Below are 24009 nucleotides of genomic sequence, written 5' to 3' on the forward strand. Positions count from 1 at the left end.
CAACGGGGAGGGTGGGGAAGAGAGAAGCCTGGCAAATGTGAATTGTTGTTTATTTGTCTCTCTTAAACAACATTTCACGTTAAAGCAGCTGCAAATGAAATGGATTGTATTAAAACCTTCTTAGAAAAATAGCTGCTGATCTCATAAATTCATCGAGCTTCCAGGTTCCAAAGGCCTCTCTTAAAATAATCCTAAGTGTCGCACACTCAGTAAATACCTGCTTCCCTGTAGTGGGCAGTGCAGGAATTAGAATCACAAAGCCAGACTGGGCCCCTCCTGCCTCCCTCCAAGGGACACTCCTTGGAGTGTCCACCCAGCACAGCAAAGGGGAGGGTCACAGCTTCTCAGGACTCTCTCCTGTCCCCATAGTGTATGACACCTGGATCTCCAATGTCATCACTCAGCTGAGAGATCGCTCCCCTGGGCATCCCTCTGGCCCGGCGCACAGCTCTGTTCTCAGACCTGCCCCCGTGCAGCTCCCTTCGTGTCATACGTTTATCTGGGCATAGGCAACTCTCAGCAGGCCGGAGCAGTGGCTGTGACCAGGGCCTGTGGAAGAGGCCGACCTGGACCAAGCCACTTTAATCTCTCTAAGCCTCAATTTCCTCATCTATAAAATGGAAGCAGTAAACATCTCCCTCAGGACTGCTGCAGTGATTAAATACACATTAAGGGCTTAGCGCTCGCCTGTCTATAGTGGATGTTTACTGTACTGGGGCAGGACAGGGTGGGATGCCTGAACCCCCAGACGGGGGGCCCCAAGATCCTCGTTTGACTTTTTCTTTTGTGGGGCATCCAGCTCTGTGATGACTGTGGGAAGAATAAACATCAGAAAGCGTGCCTGGCATTTTGCAAACTGGGCTGTATCTTACCGGTCCAGGTGTGTGAGATGCTCTCAGGGCATGGTCGCAGGTCAGTCACACTCAAGTTTTGTCAGAGATGTGGCCAGTTCGTCAGCTTAAGATCTTTTCCAAGCCCATGATGTGCATCCCTCAAGGCAGATCTCTCCACACCTGTCCATGGCCTCCTGTTGGTCACGGGAGGATGCATTCTGCGGAAAAGAAATACCTGACTTGGGTGGAACTGAACTCCATGACCTCCTGTCAGATGCGCCTGGCAGGAGAGATGCCAGTGTCCTCCCAGCAGGAGTGTCACATGGGTTTCACCAACTGTCTCTATAGAGTCTTCTCTGACACAAACGGTGTGACATTTTTAAATGCGTTTTCTTTTTTTACAGGTCTAGAAATCTTATTTAAATCAATGTAATGAGACACTTTGAACAAAATGTAATCATTCTCACTTCTCAAGGGTTGGGAGAAGCAGTCTCACAGCTGCAGAGTGGGGCTGAGCTGGTTGTGTCCACACGGGCTGGCGTGCTCGCCGTGTGCTCTGACTCCTCACAGGGTAGCCTCTACGTAGGATTGTTGGTGTGTCTGCATTGAGTGAATTATATTCTGGAAGAATGAAAAGGGCTGTTATTTCACTATGATTTTTGAAAGAGTGGGAAACCTCAGATCCAAGCAGAGTTGCTGGGCCAGACCTCTCTTTTCTCTTCTGGGCTGCCTTCCTGTCTTGAGAAGAAGCAGTTCTCCAGCTTTTCGGAGGCTCTATTGAAGCAGAGGTGTACAGTTTCATTAAAGTGCCAGGGTCTGTGAGGTCAGGAGAGTCTTCACTTTGTCTTTTGCAAGAATGTATTTATATATTACTTCTGAAATTTTTAAAAATATGTACTTTTAAGAAGGCATCAGCAAAGATAAAAGAATTATCTCATTTCTTCTGGCTGAAGCAATCTGGTCTCCTCATGGTTACCTGTGAAGGAGCCACTCATTGACACTGATACAGAACATTTTTAACCCAAGATGTCATGTGGTGGGAAATTTTGTTGGAAGACTCTTCCACTAACCTGGGCACAAGAACATTTGTCCCAGCTTGGAAGCCCAGCTCAGTTGGAGAAAGGTGAGAGGAGATGCAGCCAGCAAGAAAATGGTGGTGTTGGAAGCCCCCTGGTTGGGTTCTCCTTATTGTACATGTAAGGATGAGACTCTAGTTCTAGATGTCAAAGCGTGAGCAATCTTACAATAAGAATAATCCCCTCCTCCAGGTGGTAAATTATGTTCCTTTTTAAGAAACTCAGGCACATGAGTTTCTTAAACTTTCTAGGTATTTCCATACCTAGAAATAGGTACCCTAAACAGAAAGAACAGAGACGACTAAATCATCTGCTTGATTTGAAGGCTGGGGGAAGGCAGAGGGATCTGATGGATCTTGGGGCATCTTTCTTGGCTGCCTAAGACCGTGTATGGAGGCTCGCTCAGATGCCGTTCATGTGTGCCTCTGACTAAATCCTTAGAATAACTGGTGTTAGAAGCCCTTTAAGCTTTGAGATTTGTTATTGGAGCAAGGAAAGGGTGTTTGGGGGTGTCCCACTCGACTTCAAGGACCTGAAAGCTTAACAGCCAATAAAAAGAGCATTGGTGGAAGATGAGTGCTAATTTTAGGCAAGAACAGGCTATTTCCTCATGCAAGCCCTTCACTCTCAACTTCCATTAAGACCTGAAGAGCCACAATGGCTTTGTCTTAAGGTAGGATGAGAGAGTGGGGTGATTTTCTCAAGTCAGGAGGAGACAAGCATGGAATTTGTATAACATGCAATATTCGCTGGTATGTAAGTATACTTTGGTGGCATCTTGGCTGGTGTTCAGAGACTTGAAATCATCTTGATTGTAAAGAGTCACTAAAAAGAGCTGTTAAATTACGCTTCTTGAATTACATTTAGCTCTGAAGTATTGGTTCTGTCTTGGCCTTATAAATGATAACGCCGATTACCTAGATGTTCTCTGTCCACATCCCACCTGAGGAAAAAAATCGAAATGGGTTTGAATTTCAGTTGAGGCAAAATATATTAATAATATCCTTCATTATTAAAAGAACTATCGACCACTTCCATGCACAGAGCATGAAGCGCTTGCCCTGTAGAAGGGGTGGGTTATTTGTAAGCCAAGTGCCAGATATAAAAAGGAAAAAGGAAGCATTTCAGTTGTAGGTGACATAGGTGATGTATTCGTTTTTCTTCTGCCGGACTCTGGTCCTAATCCAAACTGCATTTTTAAAAACACATTTTTGTTCAAATTATTTCACCAACCATCGCTTTTGAAATTTCAGACTTGAACATGATGAAATAAAAAACATCACTTCCACAGCTGGGGCATAAACACCTCCAAAGTGTGGAGTTCCGGGTGTGCTTTGCATTTTAATTCTTTGTCCCTTGGGCCCTGTAGTTCTGTTTGGAGCCACCATCCCTTCTTCACCTGGGGTGTCATCTCCTGGCTTCTGCGCTGGAGCACAAGACTGGGCGCTCCTAGAGGGTGAGCCCTGTCATGTTCACCGATGAAAACTCCTGATGACCAGCATCTGGCTCTGAGCAGGAACTAAGTAAAGACTTGTTGAATGTTCGACTAAACTGCAACACATTATTCTTGAATATCTGGTTGATCCAATGTATGATACCCTTCCTGGGATCTTGGCTTTCAACGCTGGCCACCATGGCCTCTTTCTCCCTTAAAGAGACTTGATTGGGATGTTGAATATTGTCCCTTCTGAGCCAGGGCCAGAGGAGCTTGCGCAGGCTGCAGGGGCAGATGGAGGGCTTCTCTCCTGCGATGAAAAGGAGGAAAATGAAAGCCAGGGTTCAGATCTGGCTCTCCCCTAACACATCTTCCACCCTTGCTCAAATGAATCAAGTACGATGCTTGAATGGTACTCCCAGTGCCTTCAGGATTTACCCTGGACCCTGTACCATGGCCCCCGAGGTTCTCTGCCTCTGCTTAAGTGCCAAGCCTGCACTCCAGCCATGGCCCTTTAACTCCATCGTCTTCATCGCTCCATAGCCCTTAGACCCCAAGGCACCGAAGATGTGCCTCTTTCCCTTTGAGATGCCAGCAGCAGACAGCCCTGGACTCTGGGCTCAGATCCATTCTGTAAGCCTCCTTAGCCGTGTGACTGTGGCAAGTCACTTCATCTTTTCATCAGTCTCCTCATCTGCAAAATGGGAATAATAATGACTTCCTATAGAGAAGGAGAGGGATGTGTTCATGATTAACTCACAGAAAGGGGCTGAGCGAGTGACTGTGTTTTTATCAGCTTTGGGGATGTGTATCCTTCAACACTCAGCTCAAACTTTGCCTTCCTGAAGATTTTCTTGACACTGTGTTGGTGCTGAGGACCTACCTCTGCTGTGACTCTGTGGGAACACTATTTATCTGTTCACATGCCCACCGCTTCTCCCAGGCTGCACATCCCTGAGAGGAGGGACACTGGCTCTGTGATCTTCGTCCTCCCGCCATCTATCACTTCCTAATCCACAGGACATGGTGTTTGACCAGTCAATGGATGGCTGGTAATGTTGACATCAAATGCCACCTTTTTCATGATGCAGAGGGTACAGTTGTGTGAGCTATATGTGTGATAAAGATAAGATGATTTGTGGATCTTTGTCCTGGGACCCAAAAAGGGGGAGAAAATAGAGAGAAATAACACTACTGGCTTCCCTGAGCCTAACATTTGCTTCCTGAGGGGTTAAAAGTGGAGAAGTATGCTGGTGAAGGATGTTTTATACAATGGCAGTCTCTTTCTGAGATTATCTTCCAAATAAGGCAAAATCAAGTTTCACTTTAGGGATTGTTTTGAACATGAGACTGGAAGGGATACTTTAATAGCGCAACCTGAAACGAGAAGTTTGCTTCTCTTTAGTTCATAAAATCACGAGGATTTCCAAGGCCACTGGCCCATTGGAGAGGCTCACAGAGTCTCTCAGATCTCATGAATCTTCCAGACCCCCTTTCAGAGCTTTGGGGCCAAACTGAAGGCAACTGGGGTGTAACGGAGATAACACGATATTTCGTGCCAGACGACCTGTCCCTGTCATTAGCTGGGTAACCCTCAGTAAGTCCTTCACCTCGTCGAGCTTTCTGGGTCCTCTTGTGTAAAATGAAGAAATTCATAAGAGACTTCCAAGGGGGTTCTGGCAAGATGGACTGATCTAAGTATGTGAAGGGGCTTTATAAATTCTGAAGTGTTCTACAGAGTGATTATACTATGCATAGTAACCTATTTCTAATTTAACAGCGTTAAGCAGGATATGTATGCAAGAAGGGGAGGTGCAAGGAGCTGGGCAGTGCTGTAATCAACATTTGAGTGAGTAGTTCCCAACATGTGATCAGAAAACGCTAACCTCATGAGGTGAGCCATGAATGACCAAAAAAAAAAAAAAAAAAAAAAAAAGCAGGGAAGGGGTGAGAGAGGATTCTATGGCAAAATAAATTCAGGAAAGGCAGCATATTCCCTCCTATGGATTGAAATGCCCATTAGGGTGTTGAAGACTCCAAGAAGCCCATATGTGTCACTTTGTTAAACTCAGCATTTCCATACCATGGTACCCTTTCCCACATAACACTTGATTATATGCTCGCTCCCTTCTCTCCCTAGGAGCTAGTGTTGTGTGGAACACTTTGGGAAGCCACTTGCAAAGCGGTCCTAATAGTGAACATCTAGCGAGTGTGTAGTGTGCCCTACACTAGTACTTTTCATCTTTTAACTCATGTATGCTCCCAGGAAAGTACTGTTTTTTTATGTCCATTTTAGAGATTAGGATCCTGAAGCTCTGAGGTTGTCACTCCCCAGATCTCATGGCTGGGAGTTGGAGTTAAACGTTCAGCCCTGCTGCTCTGTCTTTCATACATGCTACTTTGTTGAACCCTACAAATGACTGCACTATAGGGCTCCTGCTTCCCAAACTCTCAAAGCAATTGCTCTTAATGCTCACTAATAAACTGGTACTGACGACAGATAGACTCCGGAAGCCGTTATTATGGAATATGTGATTTTTTAATGTGTAGCCTACTTTAAAGAGCTAACCTGTGTTACCAAGAGAAGAGGAAGTCCCGCTTTTAGCTGCAGCGCCACCTGTGGTCGACCGGTAGAGAGCTCTGACTCTCTTTCTGCTTAATCCTCCTGTATTTGTGCATCCGACTTCAGGATTTTTCAAACACTCTGCATGCTTCAGACTGGTTTTCTCGTTCTTATTTTCATCCTGCCCCCAAAAGTGAATCTCACCATCTGTTTCAATAGGTGCTTTAACACCTGGGATACTTGTTACAGAGCACTAATCAATCCAGAGACAGTTTCATTTAGCATGGTGGCAGGCTGGTCCAGGAATCTTAAGACCCTCAGCGGTTCTGATACAACTGGCCCACAGAACATATGTCCTCTCCTGGTTTTCATTTAAACTTGCAGTGTGGGGACATCCTACTGGCTTACCACTTGCCAAATGAGAACCCTGGAGGAGTATCAGTCAAGGTTAAGGCAAAACCAGATTTCTACTCAGAAGGTTCAACCGAAGAGATATGATCAAAGGGAAGGCTTGTAGAGGTGTGGTTAGGATAAAGGAAACCAAGAAGGGTGGTTGGGGCACCCAGGTTCTAGTAACAGCAGGAAGCAAGGAAGGAGATATTGCTAGCTGGTGAAAGCTGGAGTCCTTGAGGAACTGCTGTGAGTTAGGGGTGCAGCCACTGGCACAACTGTGGTGCCAGAGCTGGGAGGGAGCAAGAAAGAAATACCCCAACTTCTCTGTTTCCACCAGCTGATCTCCTGTTGGTGTTTTCTGTCTGCTGAATTAAGAAAAAGCCACGGTATGAGGAAGCCCTGTAATACAACCCTTAGAGCTCACATAGCAAGGTAGAGAGGCTAGATAATAAGTAGAAGACACCAAATAGTGAATAACCAGAAAGCATTAATTTGAAATATCAATTGAGCATTAATTGAAATTAACATCAGTTGAAAGCCTACCATGACTTCACTTGTATCTATAATGTTAGGGAGTCATCCAGACGTGCTAGAGACCCTGCTCCTACCCTTCAGAAAACCCACAATCTAGAAGCAATTAGCTGTTCTCCAAATTAGGGATCAGCAGAGACAGGGACTAAAGAGATCAGATTTACTGTCCATAAAATCTCTGTCACAATACAACACCATAACTATGCACCTCTGCTGCTGTTACGCAAACGCAACCATACTCTGTCAATGAATGGAAATGGCTGTGTTGCGATAAAACTGTATACAGATAGGTTTAGGGCCAGAGTTAGCCGGTAGTTTCCTAACCCTTGCTTAACATAAACCATCTCACAGAAATATCAAGAATAGGGGTGCCCAGGTGGCTCAGTCGCTTAAGTGTCAGGCTCTTGATTTCAGCTCAGGTCATGATCTTAGGGTCATGGGATCAAGCCCTCCATCGGGCTTCATGCTCAGCACAGAGTCTGCTTGTCCCTATCCCTCCCCCTTGCTTGTGCATGCGCTCACTCTCTTTCTCAAATAAATAAATAAAATCTTTTTTTTTTTTAAGAAATATCTAGCCTGGGGATCTGTAGCACTGGTAACTCGTGATATGAAACCGCAGAATTATTAACTGGAATTAATATATTAGTCACCAGCAATTTGTTTATTGTGTCTTTTATGAGAAAAGGAAGTAGGTGTGGATATTAGAGATTGGGGAAAGGAGGAATTTTGCAGTGGACATGATTTTCAGCGGATGATAGATATTATGGGAAATGTGAATAAACCGGATTCTTCCTCTTGCTGTCTTATATCAGCTTACTCACAACACTGTATAAAAGGAAGCAAGACAGAGCATAGCCATAACATCAGCTTTCAATGATAGTCTTCCACCATGCACTGTGAGAGTACATTAGAAGGTGCTGGGGTTTTTATATGACTGCATTGCCGTGAGATTGAATAGTGGTTTCAGTTTCCAGTATGTTTTATAAGTATCTCTTTCCTTCAGATGTTAAACTAATTTTCATATTGCACACACTAGAAAAGAAGAAAGAAGAAAGAAAGAAAGAAAGAAAGAAAGAAAGAAAGAAAGAAAGAAAGAAAGAAAGAAAGAAAGGAAGAAACCCATTCTGAACAACTGATGTTCTCTTGGCATTGTGATAAAAAAAAAAAAAATAGAGCAGATGGTGTGTGGAAATGGCACCAGGTGAACCTATAGTTATTTAGAGCAGGAAAATAGATAGAACTCAGAGAGAGGGAGTTTACCAGGTTTTATAGTTGAGGCTTTTTTAAAAATTTTCCTTTGAATGATTTTTTATCATTCATCAGAAAACCAAGGGTGTCAAGCAAGAATCTCTGCTGAAATAATGACGCAGGGTTGCTTGCAACCTTTTGGCCTTTGCTTGGGGCTTGGGGTTATCAGAACAATGAAGCAACAGCCACCTGAGGCTTTCCTTTCTTGTTCTCCTCTTCCAGTTGTGTTCCTGAACCTCTCTTCTTTTTTTTTTTTTAAGATTTTATTTATTTATTCATGAGAGACAGAGAGAGAGAGAGAGAGGCAGAGACACAGGCAGAGGGAGAAGCAGGCTCCATGCAGGGAGCCCGATGTGGGACTCGATCCTGGGTCTCCAGGATCATGCACTGGGCTGAAGGTGGCACTAAACCACTGAGCCACTGGGGCTGCCCCTGAACCTCTCTTCTTAAGGTTATAGGGTCCTAGAGTCCAGGACTGAAAGGTATTGTGGGGACTGTGGCAAATACTCAGAATAGCCCCATCCATCCCGGCTGTGCCTTCAGGCCCAGATTGTCTGACACAGTGGCCTTCCAGCTTCTTTTCTGGTGGGTTCTCTACTGCTTTGCCATCCGTATGACAGCCACCAGCCACATGTGGCTATTAAGCCCTTGAAATATGGCCTGTCCAAATAAAGAGATACTACAACTGTAACACATGCCAGATTTCAAAAACTTAATATGGAAAAAAATAATGTGAAATATCTCCCTAGTAATTCTTTACATTGCACATGTGTTGAAGTAATATGTGGGTATACTGGGTGAGATAAAATAGATTTTTTTTAAAAGAATGTACTCTAGAGAAACACTTGCACTTGTCCTATGAAATAAGACAAAATATTTTCGCACTTTATACATGTATCATATCATTGTATTGTGTGCCTTAAATTAATACAATATTATCTTCGGTTATATTTCAATAAAACTGGGGAGGGGAAGACAAAATATTCATTGAATTTTGCTTTTAATAGAAAAAATAGAGCCAAAAAAGATAAATAGATTATTAAAGTTATTTACATTTTCTTTTTACTTTTTAGATTTTACTTGCATATTTGGCTCTCATTATGTTTCCATTGAATAGTGCTGTGTTAGGGCTGCTTTAGATTTCCAGAACATCGTATGTGGGCTTTACCGGTTTCCAGTGGACAGCTACATTTTCTCATCATCAGTATGAATGAGTTTTTTGTAAATAGGAGGTAGCAAATGTTAAACATGATACAGCTGGCAATTGATTATAATTAAAATGAACCTATATGATTTGATAAAAATCTTAAGTTTCAAAATCTGTATTTATTAAAGTTTAACAGTTTTGAATAAATCATATGAAAGGTTTTATTTAATTTACTTCAAAAAATCTGGTAGACTTGCAGAGCATTCTACCTATATTTAAAGGGATAAGCATCATTAACCTTAATTGCTCTGGCTTTTCTGAATTCAGAGCATCCTAAACACAGGCCAAAGTACTCTATTTCTATTGCCAAGCTTCTTTAACAGAAATATGTGGAAGAAGGGAAAGAGCAGAAACCTATGGTCTAAAGTGCCTTGATACAGCAGTAAAAGAGGTTTCTTCAGAACCGAATTTTGATTCGTCTCTTTAATGGTCCTAAGACCAGGAATGAGTGATAGATAAAGAAAAGGATTGGCTGTATTGAGCGCAGTCTCATTCCTGGGCAGGTGGATGGAAGAATGGGTGATATAGACATAGAGGATGTGTCCCACACCTCTGTATGTTCCCTAGAAGAGTCCTCTTGTACCCGTTGGATGGGGGATTACCACTTTGAAGACCACTGATTTAGGATGAACCGCTGAAACCAAACAGGCCCTTGCTGTTTTCTCCTTGCTAACCCTCTCCAGAAGCCCTGCAATAATAAGAAAGAAAACAATGCAATCTATACAACTCTTGACACCTCAAGATATGAGCTCCTGGAGGTCATTACAATAGTTTGGAGGTGCTCCAGCACTCTGAGGATGGTCCACACACTCCTCAAGTGGTGAGATTATTCCAAAACCCAAAAGTTCCCAAAATGAGATGTCTGCCTAAACTCATGACCCTTCATCTGAAAGGTCTCGTGACCCGTGACTATGGTGCCATTTGCTGGACAACTTTCTCCAGATTCCCTCGGCCTATAGGAAGAGCAGCTGGTCCGGAGCCTAAGGTAAACCAAGGACATGACTGCTCTCACTCCAGGATGGGAGGATCAGGTGCTAACTGCAGTGCGGTCGGCAGGCAGCTCCACTCACCAGCACCCTTGCAGGGGTCTGGGCGGGTAACAAGAATTGAGGACATGGATTTATGCCCTCCAGGAGTTTATATCCTAGTTGCTCGTTGGACAGACACCTCTCCTCCTCCCAAGAACAGCTAAAAGCCCCTTCACACAGAAAACAAACCCCTTCCAGACATTTCCCTTGTTTATTGTGTAAAATATCCATAACATTTACCATTTAATGCTTTTTTAATGTACAGTGGCATTAAGTACACCCATGACGTTGTGTAACCCATCAGCACTATCTATTTCCCAAACTTTTCCATTAAGTTTGTACCCATTAAAGGAAGCTTTGTACCCATTAAGCAACAACATCCCATTCCCTGTCCCCTCCATCCACAAGCAGCCCCTGGCGACCTCTAGTCTACTCTGTCTACAAGAATTTGCCTATTCTAGAAGACACGCATAAATAGAATCATACAATATTTGTCCTTTAGTGTCTGACTTATTTCACCTTGCTTAATGTTTTCAAGGTTGGTCCATGTCATAGCATGTCCCAGAACTTCATTTCTTTTTATGGCTGAATAATAGTCCTGCATTTATATATATCACCTTTTGCAAAGCTGTTCATCTATTGGTGGACAGTTGAGTTGGTTCCCCTTTTTGACTGTTATGAATAATACTGTTATCAACATTGCTAGTGCAAGTATCAGTTTGAGTCCTTGTTTTCAATTCTTTTGGGTATGTACCTAAAAGTGGAATTATTGGGTCATATAGTAATTCTATATGTAACTTTTAAGGAACTTCCAGACTGTTTTCCACCACAGCTGCACCATTTTACATTCTCACTAGCAACGTACGAGGGTTTTAATTTCTCCACATTCTCACTGACATTTGGAGTTTTTACCTTTGTATTTGTTTTTTAAATAATAGCCACGTTAGTGTGTGTGAAGTGGTTATTGCACTGTAGTTTTGATTTGCATTTCCTTAATGATTAATAACATTGAGCATTTTTTCATGTGTCATTTGTATAGCTTCTTGGAGAAATACCTGTTCAAGTCCTTCGCCCATTTTTAAATTGCATTGCTTGTTTTTTTTTGTTGTTGTAAGAGCTCTTTATATATTCTGGATATTAATCAGATATTATCAGATATATGATATGGAAATATATTCTCCCATTCTGTGGATTGTCTTTTTACTTTTTTGACAGTGTCCTTTGATGCAGAAAAGTTTTCAATTTTGATGATATCCAGTTTACCTATTTTTAAATTCGTGTTGCCTGTGTTTTTGTGAAATCCAAAATCATAAAGACTTTCTGCTATGTTTTGTAGCTTTGGCTCTTAAATTGGAGTCTTTGATCCATTCTGAGTTCATGTTTGTACATGGTGTGAGGTAAAAGTCCAGCTCATTCTTTTCCTCTGAATATCTACTTTTCCCCACATCATTTGTTGGAAAGACTGCCCCTTCCCCAATGAATGGCCTTGGTTCCCTTGTCAAAAATCAGTTGGCCATATAATGGAAAGTTTACTTCTGGATTCTTTATTCTGTTCAATCACATTTTGTCCTTATGCCTCTACCACACTGTTTTAGTTACTAGAGCTTTGTGGTAATTTTTAAAAAGATTTTATTAATTTATTCATGATAGACAGAGAGAAAGAGAGAGAGAGGCAGAGACACAGGCAGAGGGAGAAGCAGGCTCCATGCCGGGAACCTGAGGCGGACTCGATCCTGGGACTCCAGGACGGCTCCCTGGGCCAAAGGCAGGCGCTAAACCGCTAAGCCACCCAGGAATCCCCTGTAGTAAGTTTTCAAATAGGGAAGTGTGAGTCCTCCAACTTTGTTCTTTTTCAGTATTGTTTTGACTGTTTGAGACCTCTTGAAATTTCATATAAATTTTCCCGATATTCCCATCTTTATTTATTTTTTTAAAGATTTTATTTATTTATTTATTTATTTATTTATTATTTATTTATTCATGAGAGACACAGAGAGAGAGAGAGAGAGAAAGCGAGAGAGGCAGAGACACGGGCAGAGGGAGAATCAGGCTCCATGCAGGGATCCTGACATGGGACTCGATCCCGAGTCTCCAGGATCACGCCCTGGGCTAAAGGCGGTGCCAAACCGCTGAGCCACCCGGGCTGCCCTGTTCCTATCTTTAAAAGAGAAAATAATCACTGGTAATCTCACAACCTAGAGGCATTCATCTACTATGAATGATTTTGAAGCATTAAACAAAACAACATGGGCTACCACTTCACATCTCTAGGATGGCCATCAAAAGACAAATTATAACAAATGATGGAGAGGATGTGAAGATGTCAGAAGCCTCATACACTAATGGAGATCATGTAAAATGGTACAGCCTTTTGGAAAAACGGTCTGGGGGTCCGTGGGTGGCTCAGCAGTTTAGTGCATGCCTTCGGCCCAGGGCATGATCCTGGGGTCCCGGGATCGAGTCCCACATCAGCCTGTGTCTCTGACTCTCTCTATATATATATGTCTCTAATGAATAAATAAATAAAATCTAAAAAAAAAAAAAAGCCAGTCTGGCAGTTCCTCAACAAGGGAAACACAATTACCTCATGACCCAGCAATTCCACTTCTGGGTTATATGCACAAGAGAAAGAAAAACATATGTCTACATAAAAATCTTTACATAAATGTTGATAGTAGTACTATTCATAGCCAAAAAGTATAAACAACAACAATTCATCATCTGATGGAACGAATAAATAAAATGTGGCATATCGATACAATGGAATATTATTCAGCAATAAAAAAGGAAGTACTGACACACATGACAATATACATGAACCTTGAAAACTTCATGCCAAATGAAAGAAGCCAGTGGCAAAGAACACATACTGTATGATGCTGTTTGTGTTAAATGTTCAGTATAAGCAAATCGGTAGAGACAGAAGATTAAGCGATTGCATAGGACTGGTGAAAGTCAAGGTAGATGTGGGAGCAAGAGGGTTTAGGGTTTCTTTTTGGAAGAATGAAGATATTCTAAATTTTATTGTAGTGATGGACGCATACTTCTAAATAGACCAAAAGCTCATACACTTTAAATGAACGAACTGTCTGCTATGTGACTTGGGGCTTAGTAATGCTATTGAACAAAAGACATAAGTTTGAATGTATTGTTTTATACTTTACTTTTTTTTCACTTAATGTAAAGGAATCTTTGCATGACCTAAAATTGATTTACTTTTGCTAATTTTAAGGGCCACACAGTTTTAATGAAGTAGATGTACCATTCATTACAGACATATGCACACGTATGTATATGTGTGTGTATGTATGTGTACATGTATAAAATGTCTCCAAAATGCTAGGCATTGAGTAATCCGTACTAGTCAGTTCTACACTCTTTTGGTGTTTAGTTCTCCATACACATTTGTTTTTGTTTTCCCCTAATATTAACCACTTTGGAATTTATGAGACTTAGCATGATCAGTGTTCGTGAAAAGTCATGGCAAATAGTGATTAGTCATTTGGTGTAAGGCACACATTTGGATCTTACATGCTGAGACATTGATGTGAGGAAGTTAATTATTCTGCTATTGATCTGTCCTGTATCACCCCTTAATGGAGGTTAGTCATGAGTGTGGGAGCTTAAAGGTCTCTCAAATGTAAAGGGTTTATACAGATGTTGCATAGTAGGATTGTGGTTCTTGCACTGATGGCACGTGTAAGATGCAACTTGAAAATAAAAAGCCATATATATAGAATATATATATATTCTATATATATGAAAAGGAAACATATATATATATAGAACATATATATGTTCTATATATATAAAGATGGCAGAAATTATTATGATTTTTAAAGCCAGTTGGACTAATGAGGTCAGGTTTTTTTGCCTTTCAATTGTCGTGGCAACCATAGGGGCTGACTGGATCATAGTTCTCATTCCTTGAAGTCAAGACAAAGTTGAGTTTAATGAAGTTCAAATCCACCGTAACAGCCTTACCTGGCCCACTAATAAATAAATAAAGGTGTGAGTTAATCTCTGAGAAAACTTTTGCCACGGTTTTTAGAGTAGGAGGAATTTTGTCTAAGCCCTGGCTCCCTGGCGTTCTCATAGATTCTTTATATTTTCTTCTTCTGATACTGAAAATCATTTATCCTAATGAATAAAGAGAATGGCTAACTATAGCCTAACAATTTGTGAAGGGGAGGCAGGTTAAGGTAGGTCAGGCTTCTTAGAATCCCACTCCAACCGTGGTCACCCCGTTACCCACTTGGCAGTCTGGCCATGTGGTCTCAGGAGTAGAGACACTTATTGCCTAGCCACAGTCACGTGCAGCACTCACATTCAGCTGACATGAGCCATATGGAAGTAGATGCAGAATTCTCAGAATGAAATCTAGAGTGGCTCCTGAATGTGGCTTAGGATTCAGTGACCACTTGGGAGAACCTTGGAGATTGAGCTGGCTTGCTTCCCAGGGGGTTCGTTTGTTACTCAGAGAGATGGCAGTGTTTGGTTTTAGTTTAGCCTGGTATTGTTTTCCTTTTGGAGTGAGGAAGCAACAGTCAGGGCAAGAGCCAATATGAACGTACTAATACATATTTTTATATTTGTGTGTCCATGTAATTTGAAGTGGCTGGCTTTGGGAAACAGCTAGTTAAAAGCCCCGATTTTGCATTTGAAATATTCTTTGTTCTGTTTACAACCATGCACAGAGAGATTTTCCCACATTTTCTTTTTTATAAGTTCTCCAGTGATGTTTTCGTGGCCTATCCTGGGAAGATCTGTCTTTCCATTTATCAAAACAAATGGCAAGCTGGGGACCATTTAAAGTCGTTTTTTTAGTTAATAAAGCCAATCTTCTTGTTCTGTTATGTTAAAAGTACATTATCTTTTTATTGCCAGCTCTCTATGGCTAGGTCTGTTTTCCGTCTTAGCAATCTCAGGGCTGCCCCCATTTGCTTACTGTGTAGAGAATTACAAAATCATCACGGGTGGGGCAGTACCAGCTGACTTACAGTACAAACCATTTCTCAAAATAACCACAACAGTGCAATACTGATGTGTCATTGACGTCACAGTATGTTTTTATGAAATAGTTTGTGGCATTTTCATTTCTATTCCGGATGGAATCTTGTTCTCTCTCCCTTTTAATCAGGCATTTAATTTATTTTTATTATTAATATTTTCCACTCCTTGTCTTGGCATGCCTCCAATTTAACAGCTTTGATGAGGGGGAAAAAAAATAACAACTGACGACCCATCTTCCCCCACCCAACTCTGCAACATCAGTTAACTGCAAATGTGTTTTCCCCTTTGATGTGTATTTACCCCTGGTACCAAGGGTACCTACTGCCTGAGGAGAGATGTAGAAATATGGCGTGATGCGTTACACACTCACACCAACTTGCGATCAGGAATTGATAAAGTTGATGTACAACTTTGGAATCTGAAACACTTTCTACCCATCCAAGCTATGTAGTCATAGGCACTGCTGCATTTTGCTTTTACAAATATCTTTCTGTATAATGTCCTGTAATTAGAACAGGAAATCATTGAGTAACTGTGAGATGAATAAGAGCACTTAGACTGAAAAGAAAATCACCTTCCGAGAAATTATATTCTCTCTCTCTTTTTTCTTTCTCTCTCTCCCCCCCCCCCCTTTTTTTTTTTCTGCGTGTTACAATGTTGGTAATGATAGTAACAGCTGTAGCTGCTCTTATCTGTAGAATTTTCATGCTTAGGTTTTCTGAAATGAAAAAAAAAAATTCCTTTTCAGTAATAATCAAAAGCGAATGGACAGAAAATAGGAAATGCCTAATTATGACAAATATTCAGTGTCACAACAGAGCAGCAATTAAATGGAAACTTCAGTATAATTGTCAATAGCAGTAAGAATTGGACTCATGCCAGGTACATAAAGTTGATGCTTCGCCGTTGGTTGGTTGCTAGGAGCACGGTGAAAAGTAGAAAGCTTTGAGAAAGGAATGCCTAATGTAATAAAGTAACAGAAAGAAGCATAAATCATTGTAAGAGCCTCTCGTATTGACATTATTTTACTTAAATTGTCTCAAAACTAGACATCAAGTTTTATAACATGAGCAAATTCATATTTGCTTGGGGAAAAAAAAAGAACACTGTATGTCGTCTTTGAAGGACTGGGGACTTTGTGTCTCAAGCATAGCCTTCATACATATTTGGAATCTTTTAAGTGAAAATCTTTAAATGTTTGTTTCTATTGGCATCCAAATGCATTTGCCCTAATACGATTAAGAGAACTAAAGGGCAAAATACTTGGCAGATTTTTCAGTTGAGGTAATTAGGTGCAGGAAGGAACATGCATACTTTTTCCACCAGGCTCTATAAAATCCTAGTGCAAAGATTTTTTTTTAAGGTTTTTTTTTTTTTTTTAAGCTTACTGATTTTAGAAGTAGATTATAGTGGTTTTCAGTAAGCATAATAGTGTGATGTTTCCGCAACAAGCCTTCCCTTTCCCCCTCACCCCCCAGAATGAAAAAGAAAGTTACATTTCTAAATGTTGTGTGAAAGATAAAAGCAAATTTCTCCTCCGGAATTTATGTTTTCAGCCTCCTGTGCGTTTGGTCACCATTATCTATTTTTAAAAAAAATAGCATTATGGATATTTGAAAGTCAATGCTCCATTAATTCATTGTGTTTGCTATTTCATGCATCTCTCTTTGTATAAAGACAACTTGAGCAACGTGCTATTCAGAATGAATGCCTGCTCTTACCCTCTCCCCCTCCACCCCTTCCCCATTCCCAGCCCAACTCTGAGGATTAAAGCAATGGTATACAGTTACTGTTTGAAAAGCTTGGGTGGAGTCTCACGTTATAATTACAGTTTCTCTGTGGAATTCTGTTTTGGACTTTGAAAATATATAAATAAGTGAAAAATTGACATTGAGAGAGGTTAACAAAACGTGTAATTATGATATAAGCACAGGATTAGGGTAATTTTGGTTGAGCATTACAAGCAGTGTACTTTAGGTATTAACTTTTAATAGGCAAAATTCTTCTCATTGAAGTTGAAATGAGGTTTAGTAATTTTGGGTCTCTTATTCCCTTTGAATATTTCATTTAAAAATAGGCATATTCAGTTTTTTTTTCTTTTTTGGTGGAGAGGGAATTGAGGAATGGGATGACATTTTAATAGTGTATCATAATATGGCTTAAAAATTTCAGTCTTTGCTAGCAACAATTTATTGCTGATCATTTTCTTTTGACAGAAATCAAGTAATGCCTATATAACCCAACCAACTACAGCTGACTAGAATGTGTTAGAGTACGATTCCTTGGGGTAATACTTTGATTTCTTTTCCAATGTGGGTGTGGTTGAAAGAAAATCTTTGTTCCAGGAACACTTTGTTTGTCTTTTGCTGAACAAATGTACAATTTAGCCATTCTTTATTCATTCTTAGATTTATCTGCTAGACCTATTATGAATTAAAAAGGGGAAAATGTCCTATGCAGCATTTATTGGCAGCCTCTGTTTCATGGGTAACTGCATACGAGTGTTTGTTTATATGTACATGAAATGCATAAGGAAGAAAGAAGTAGTGAGGAATTTAAATAAGAATTCTTGAAAGGGTTGTTTGGCTTTATTTGTTTCTTAGTGTACTAGGGCAAAATAAAATATGACAGCTGTTGAACAATTTAATAGTTTTGTAGCTGTATGAGGAAGAAGTTAATTTAATGCAAAGGCTTAGGGGAAAGTTACGGGATCATAGAATTTTAGATCTGGAAAGCTCTTCCAAACTCAAAATTTTATTCTCTGTTATACATACCTTTCTTGTGAAGGTGACCATGCTTTGTCTCGAGAAACAAAAAAAAATTATCTGGTTAACTAAGCATGTCTACTGAAATTCATCCAGGGTAAAGTTTCTCTGAGGTATCTTCAATCAGAGAAACTTTACCCTACATGAATTGTTGGTTCTTCCAGGTCTCACCTTTACTCTGGATCTTCTCTGTGCTCTCACCTAGAACGCTTGTTAATTTTCTTAGGAGTCCTGAGGGTCTCGTGGGCTTTGTTCGGTTTTGTTGGGGTTTCATTCATTCTTTTTTTTTTTTTTTCGGTAAATATTAAAGGCGATTCCTATGGGGATGTCTAATTGTAAGGTTGGAAATTTGCCTCTGTCCAAACAATGCCAAATGGAGGGTTCTTTTCATAAGGAACAAAATTATCATAATTTTTGTGTTGGTATTATTAAACATTGCCACATTAGGTCAGGTCCCAACTGGGCCTCTAGCCTCTTAGTATGGAGGAGGTTCATGAGGCTCAGGGGTTCTGGACTTGCACAATCTAAAGTTGGCTTTATTTCCTATTATGTGAGTAGAAAGCAAAAAGTTGATATACCTAGTACCCCCCCTTATCCATGGCTCCAATGGGTGCCTGAAACTGCATATAACACCAAACCCTATCTCTATAGGGCTTTTTCCTATACATACATACCCATGAGAAAGTTTAATTTACTAGTTAGGCACAGTAAGAGATTAACAATACCTAATAGTAAAATCAAACGGTAAAGTAGGCTCTCTCTCTCTCTCTCTCTCAGATTGCCTTATTGTACTCGCCATTCTTCCTGTGGTGATGTGAGGTGATAAAATGCCCTTGTGATGAGAGGAAGGGAGGTGAACAACATAGGCACTGTGATGTAGTGTTAGGCTACTACTTGACCTTCTGATGATACATCAGAGGGAGGGTCATCTGCTTCCATTGACCACCGTTGACCACAAACTGCAGAAAGTGAAACCTCTGGCAAGGGGGGGGTTGCTGTACGTGAAAGGTATGTCAGTACTGTTACATCATGATGGTGTGAATTACTGTTTCCCGAAGTCACAACAAGCTGATTTATTTAACTGGAGTAGAATTCTGGCCTATACCTGGTTGAACTGTACAGTCCTTGATGCAACAGAAGTTTCATACTTTATGTGACCAAAGCCTATCATCCTCATCCCTAATACTGTACATTAATTAAATCTCTAATAATAAGATGTCAAATAAACAAAGATTATCTTTCAAGCACGCCCACATAGGAAAAGAAATCAAAGTATTAGCTTAATGAGCATTGTAATTTTGCTATTATTAGTAGGTGTGACATTTTGTCATAAGGAAAATCCCTTGAACTTGGAATTAAAAGACTGGGTGACAGTCTCACCTCCATCACTTTCTGCTTCCTGGAGATCCCGGGCTAGTCACTTGGGTATCTGAACCTGTTATCCTACCTCTGGGTTGGGGGATATTAACGAGCGCTAATCCTACCAATAGGGTTGTTGTGAGGAAGAAAAGAGATGTGTTTTGTGGAAGACCTTTGTAAATTTTTGTGTTTTACCATCAGTACCAGAAATCATAGTAGTATTTCTAAAGAAACCATCCTTCTGTCCCTCTTATTTTTAGTTGAGAGGTCTTTTTTCATTTGCCATCTTCTGTGCTTCCCTCGACCATCCTGGGAGAGTGGCAAGGAGAAGGGAATTTGATCCTATATTCTGTTCTGGGCACAGCGGGGGTGTGGATAGAAGCAGATAACTGGAAACAGGTTATAAGTACGTGTACACTTTGGAGCCCCAATTTGTGATGTTTCAACAACAATCTTTTGACTTTATGCTAGTGTAAAAGCGATAGGCATTCAATAGAAGCTGTACTTTGAATTTTGAATTTGGATCTTTTCCCAGGCTAACCATACATGGAGCAATACCATTGTGGTGCTGGGTGTCAGCCACGAACCGCAGCTCCCAGACAGCCATGCGGTCACGACAGTGACCATCCAACACCCAGCCGTTCTGTACCTATGCAACCACCCTGTTTTTCACTTTCACTACAGTAGTCAATAAATTACATGAGATAGTCAAATAGTCATTATAAAATAGGCTTTGTTTTAGATGATTTTGCTCAGTGTAAGTGTTCTGAGCACAGTGAAGGTAGGCTAGGCAAAACTATCGTGTTTGGTAGGTTAGGTATATTAAGTGCAGTTTCAACTTAGGATATTTTCTACTTACAAGGTGTTATCAGGACATAGCACATCAAAAGTGGAGAAAGATCTGTGTGTGTGTGTGTGTGTGTACACACACACACACACACACACACACATTCAGAGAGAGAGAGGGAGAGATCAAAACCCAAACTAAATAAATTACTATAGGTCTACACAAAAAGGTAAACCCAAACTCAGAGATAGTGATTTCAAAGTTTAATGTGCATAAGTTCCCTGGAAGCTTGTTAAAAATGTAGATTCCTGGGCCCCAACTTTAGATATTCTGAGTTAGTGGTTCTGGACAAGCCCCTAGAGTCTGCCTTTTTACAGTCACCCCAAATGATTCTGATGGGGGCAGTCCCTAGAGCATGCTCAGACCTACTATCTCCAGAATGAATGGACATCACAGGACACATTTCCAGGACTTGGACCCAAAGGAGCTGGCAGGTTTTTCCTCCAACAGAAAGAGGATTCATGGCTTGGCTTGTGCTTTGGGAACTGCATGAAGAAAGAAGGATAAATGTTTCAAGATAGATTGAGGAAACAAACACAAAAATCAACCAACCAGCAAACCCAGGTCATTTCTAAGCACTAAAGATAGCCAGGGAGCTGACCACATCCAGAACAGAGAATTAGGAAGAGGTTAGAGATGGCATTATCAGGAAAAATGGGCAGAGAAAAACAGAAGGAGAATAAGGGGACAAGAAGGAAGGCCAATTCCCCCCAGCATCCAGGTGACATCTTCTGCTGTAAAGGTAACTGTTCCATTCTTCTGCCATCATTCATCCTGAAAAGCACAACTTCCTCCGTTTCATCTTACGAACACTGAGAAACTAGTACAATCCCAGTACAGAAAGCCGATGGCACAACCAGGATAGAATTTTGGAGTAGTGTCTAGATTCGCACAGTATTTACTATTTACAGGAGGTGGTAGTAGGTGTGGGGCATGCTGACAGAAGTCCTGGGGGTTCATGGTTACATCCCTGTCCCTTGTCCACGGTGTCTTGGACAAGAAGAGTATGACAATACAATTGATGCATTTGGGGGCTGCTTATTCAAATAGGACTTAGGTACCCTGGAATCCTGATGGTGTTCAGTGATTATTTCCAGTATAACTTTATGTGCTTTAACTCTATAGAAAGCACAAATTCGAACCCAAAGTGTGAACCGGCATCTTGGTCTGCGGTAAAAATCTCAAATTGTAACGTCTTGGGATGTATATCAGCATTTAAAAACTGAACTTCATTTGGGGACTTGCCTTCAATGTAAACATATTTCCTTGTAATTAAATATGCCAGCTGACAAAGTGGCTACCCACAAACCAGGCAGGAGTCTAAGAAATGTAAACTGTTAAAAGATGTCATCTTGAAAGCAGCTAAACATCTCCATTCTCGAAGAAGCCTCCAGCCCGAGGAACTCAGTGAACATAATTAGAAATACATCTGGGTATTGGCCTCCTATCTGAAAAGGTCACATGCACACCTTCCACTGGTACTGGTTATATTCCATCATTTGTTCTGTCCTTACTCATTTGTCTCCCACTGGTTACCAGATGGCCACGATAATGTTGGTATCCTTAACAACTGTCTTGTGCAATTCCCGGCAGCATGGTAAGGGCTCAAAATATTGAGTGTTTTCCCTTTGGATAAGCCAGTGACATATCTGGGAATTGCTTACAAACGCGCTGATGGTGTGGTTATAGAGAGTGATGGCAGACCAGGTCATGGAGCCTAAATTCAGCTTGACGTTATGCAGGTGGCAGGCTACCAGAGGGGTGCTTTTGCCATTTCTCAAGCTTCAGGTGAAGGAAGGAGTCCTCCATGCAGAATCTGGTTTTTATAAATAAGCACTTAATATAGTGAGGTGTAGATAAGCATTAAGATCATTGTAAAAAGGAGCTTCATGGAAGTTGCTGAAATGTTCTGAGCTAAGTTGGTTCTGATGGAGCTGTCACAGGATGCTTGGGGAGTCTTCTCAGCATGGTTCTCTGAGTTGTGCCAAGTTACCAGATGGATTCAAGGCACATTAGAAGCTAAGGGGCAAAGGAAAGGGGGGACAAGGCAAGTGGATGTATCAATCAAGTTGGGATAGGTCATGCTGCAAAAACAAATAACCCCCCAAATTGCAGCCTCACTTAAAACAACAAAGGCTTCTTTTGTGCTTGTGTTATATATCCATTTAGGACCAACGAGGGCCTCTGCTCCATGTCGCTCTTGCCCCAAGACCCTGACTGACGGTGCAGCCGCTAAGCGGCAGGGGAGCGTGTTGTAGTCAAGCACTGGCCCTTCAAGTCACTTCTATCATATTTTTTTGATCAAAACCAGTCACATGGCCCCTTGACTTGAGTGGGCCAGGAAGCATGGTCTTTCCACAAGACCGTAAAGAGCACCAGAAATATTTGCTGAACAGCACCAACCACCACCCGATGAGATGACGATACTGTTTGAACTTACAGGCGTCTCTCTGGGGCCAGATGACCTTTCCAGAGACTTCTAGCCCTGAAAGATTATATAATCTCAAAAAAAAGAAAAAAAAAAGCAGACTCTGGGAAAATGTATAAAGAAGCTCAACCAAATTGTAATTTTGTTCTGCTGATGAGGCCTTGAATGCTTGTAATATAAATGAGGCTCTTTCTACTGCTTGCAGGTGGCCCAAACCTCGCCTCATCTGTCCACCTGGCCTTTCCTCCGCGGTACCCCGAGGCCTGCGAGCGGGACTGGGCTGGGGAGGTGGGGCCGCCGGGGTGGGCCACCACGCAGCCTGTGTTGGGGATGAGGTGGGGGGGAGTCTTGTTTGCAGTCTTGTTTCCCTTCCATTCGAAAGCAGAGCGATCGTTGGGATTGTGGCATGGCCACGGCTGCCCGGTGTTGGGGGGAAGAGGCTAACAGACGTGTTCTCTTGTTTGTCTAGGGGAGGACGAGGAAGAGACGAACGTGATCGTCCTCAGCTACCCTCAGTATTGCCGGTACCGGTCCATGCTGAAGCGCATCCAGGATAAGCCGCCTTCCATTCTGACGGACCAGTTTGCGTTGGCCCTGGGGGGCATTGCGGTGGTCAGCAAGAACCCGCAGATCCTGTACTGTCGGGATACCTTTGACCACCCAACTCTCATTGAAAATGAGAGTATATGTGATGAGTTTGGTGAGTCTTTTTATTTTGTTCTCTCCTTTATTTTGTGCATGTATGTTTGCTGGTTTTCGGTGCCCACCAGGAGCGGTGATGGGGGACAGGGCTTAGCCCCCCCGCCCAAGCTCTGTGTGCCCCCCAGATGACTGTGGCAGAAAGTGCCATCGCCTCCTTGGCAGCCTCTGTTCACCAGGGTAAAGGGTAATTATTTAGAATTTGTTGTTTGATAGAGGGTCTGAAGTTGCTTGGTCGACCTTGAAATTGGACTTCAGGACAGGAAGCTTTCATGTTCGCTCTTTCTTAAAAGGCTTTGGCTATTCAGATACTGATTTTTTTTTTAACTAATCACTCCCTTTTCAGTGTGATAAGGAACTGTAAAAATGCACCAGTTGTCACCACTTCAGTGCTATAGGGCGAATGGATAGATTGATGAGAGATAGATCCCTGTGCCCCTTCATTTTTTCATATGTATGTATGGTTACACATATATATCCATCTTTGCTGGGCACAGTGTATAAAAATATGTATAGATATTTATATATGTGTGTGTATATATATCTAAATTCAGATCTCTCTCTCTTTATATACTATGCCCCCC

The 24009-nt window shown here is 41.5% G+C and overlaps 1 protein-coding gene across 1 annotated transcript in view; it reads left to right on the plus strand.

Moving 5' to 3' along the window:
• ARID5B (AT-rich interaction domain 5B) overlaps positions 1-24009 on the plus strand; it is a 174232-nt gene that overhangs the window by 63971 nt on the left and 86252 nt on the right. The window contains exon 4 of the mRNA XM_038534033.1: positions 23196-23426. Coding sequence (XP_038389961.1) covers positions 23196-23426 — 231 coding nt within the window. The remainder of the gene's footprint in view (positions 1-23195; positions 23427-24009) is intronic.

This window comes from Canis lupus, chromosome 4 (assembly GCF_011100685.1).
Source record: "Canis lupus familiaris isolate Mischka breed German Shepherd chromosome 4, alternate assembly UU_Cfam_GSD_1.0, whole genome shotgun sequence".
Taxonomy (NCBI): Eukaryota; Metazoa; Chordata; class Mammalia; order Carnivora; family Canidae; genus Canis; species Canis lupus.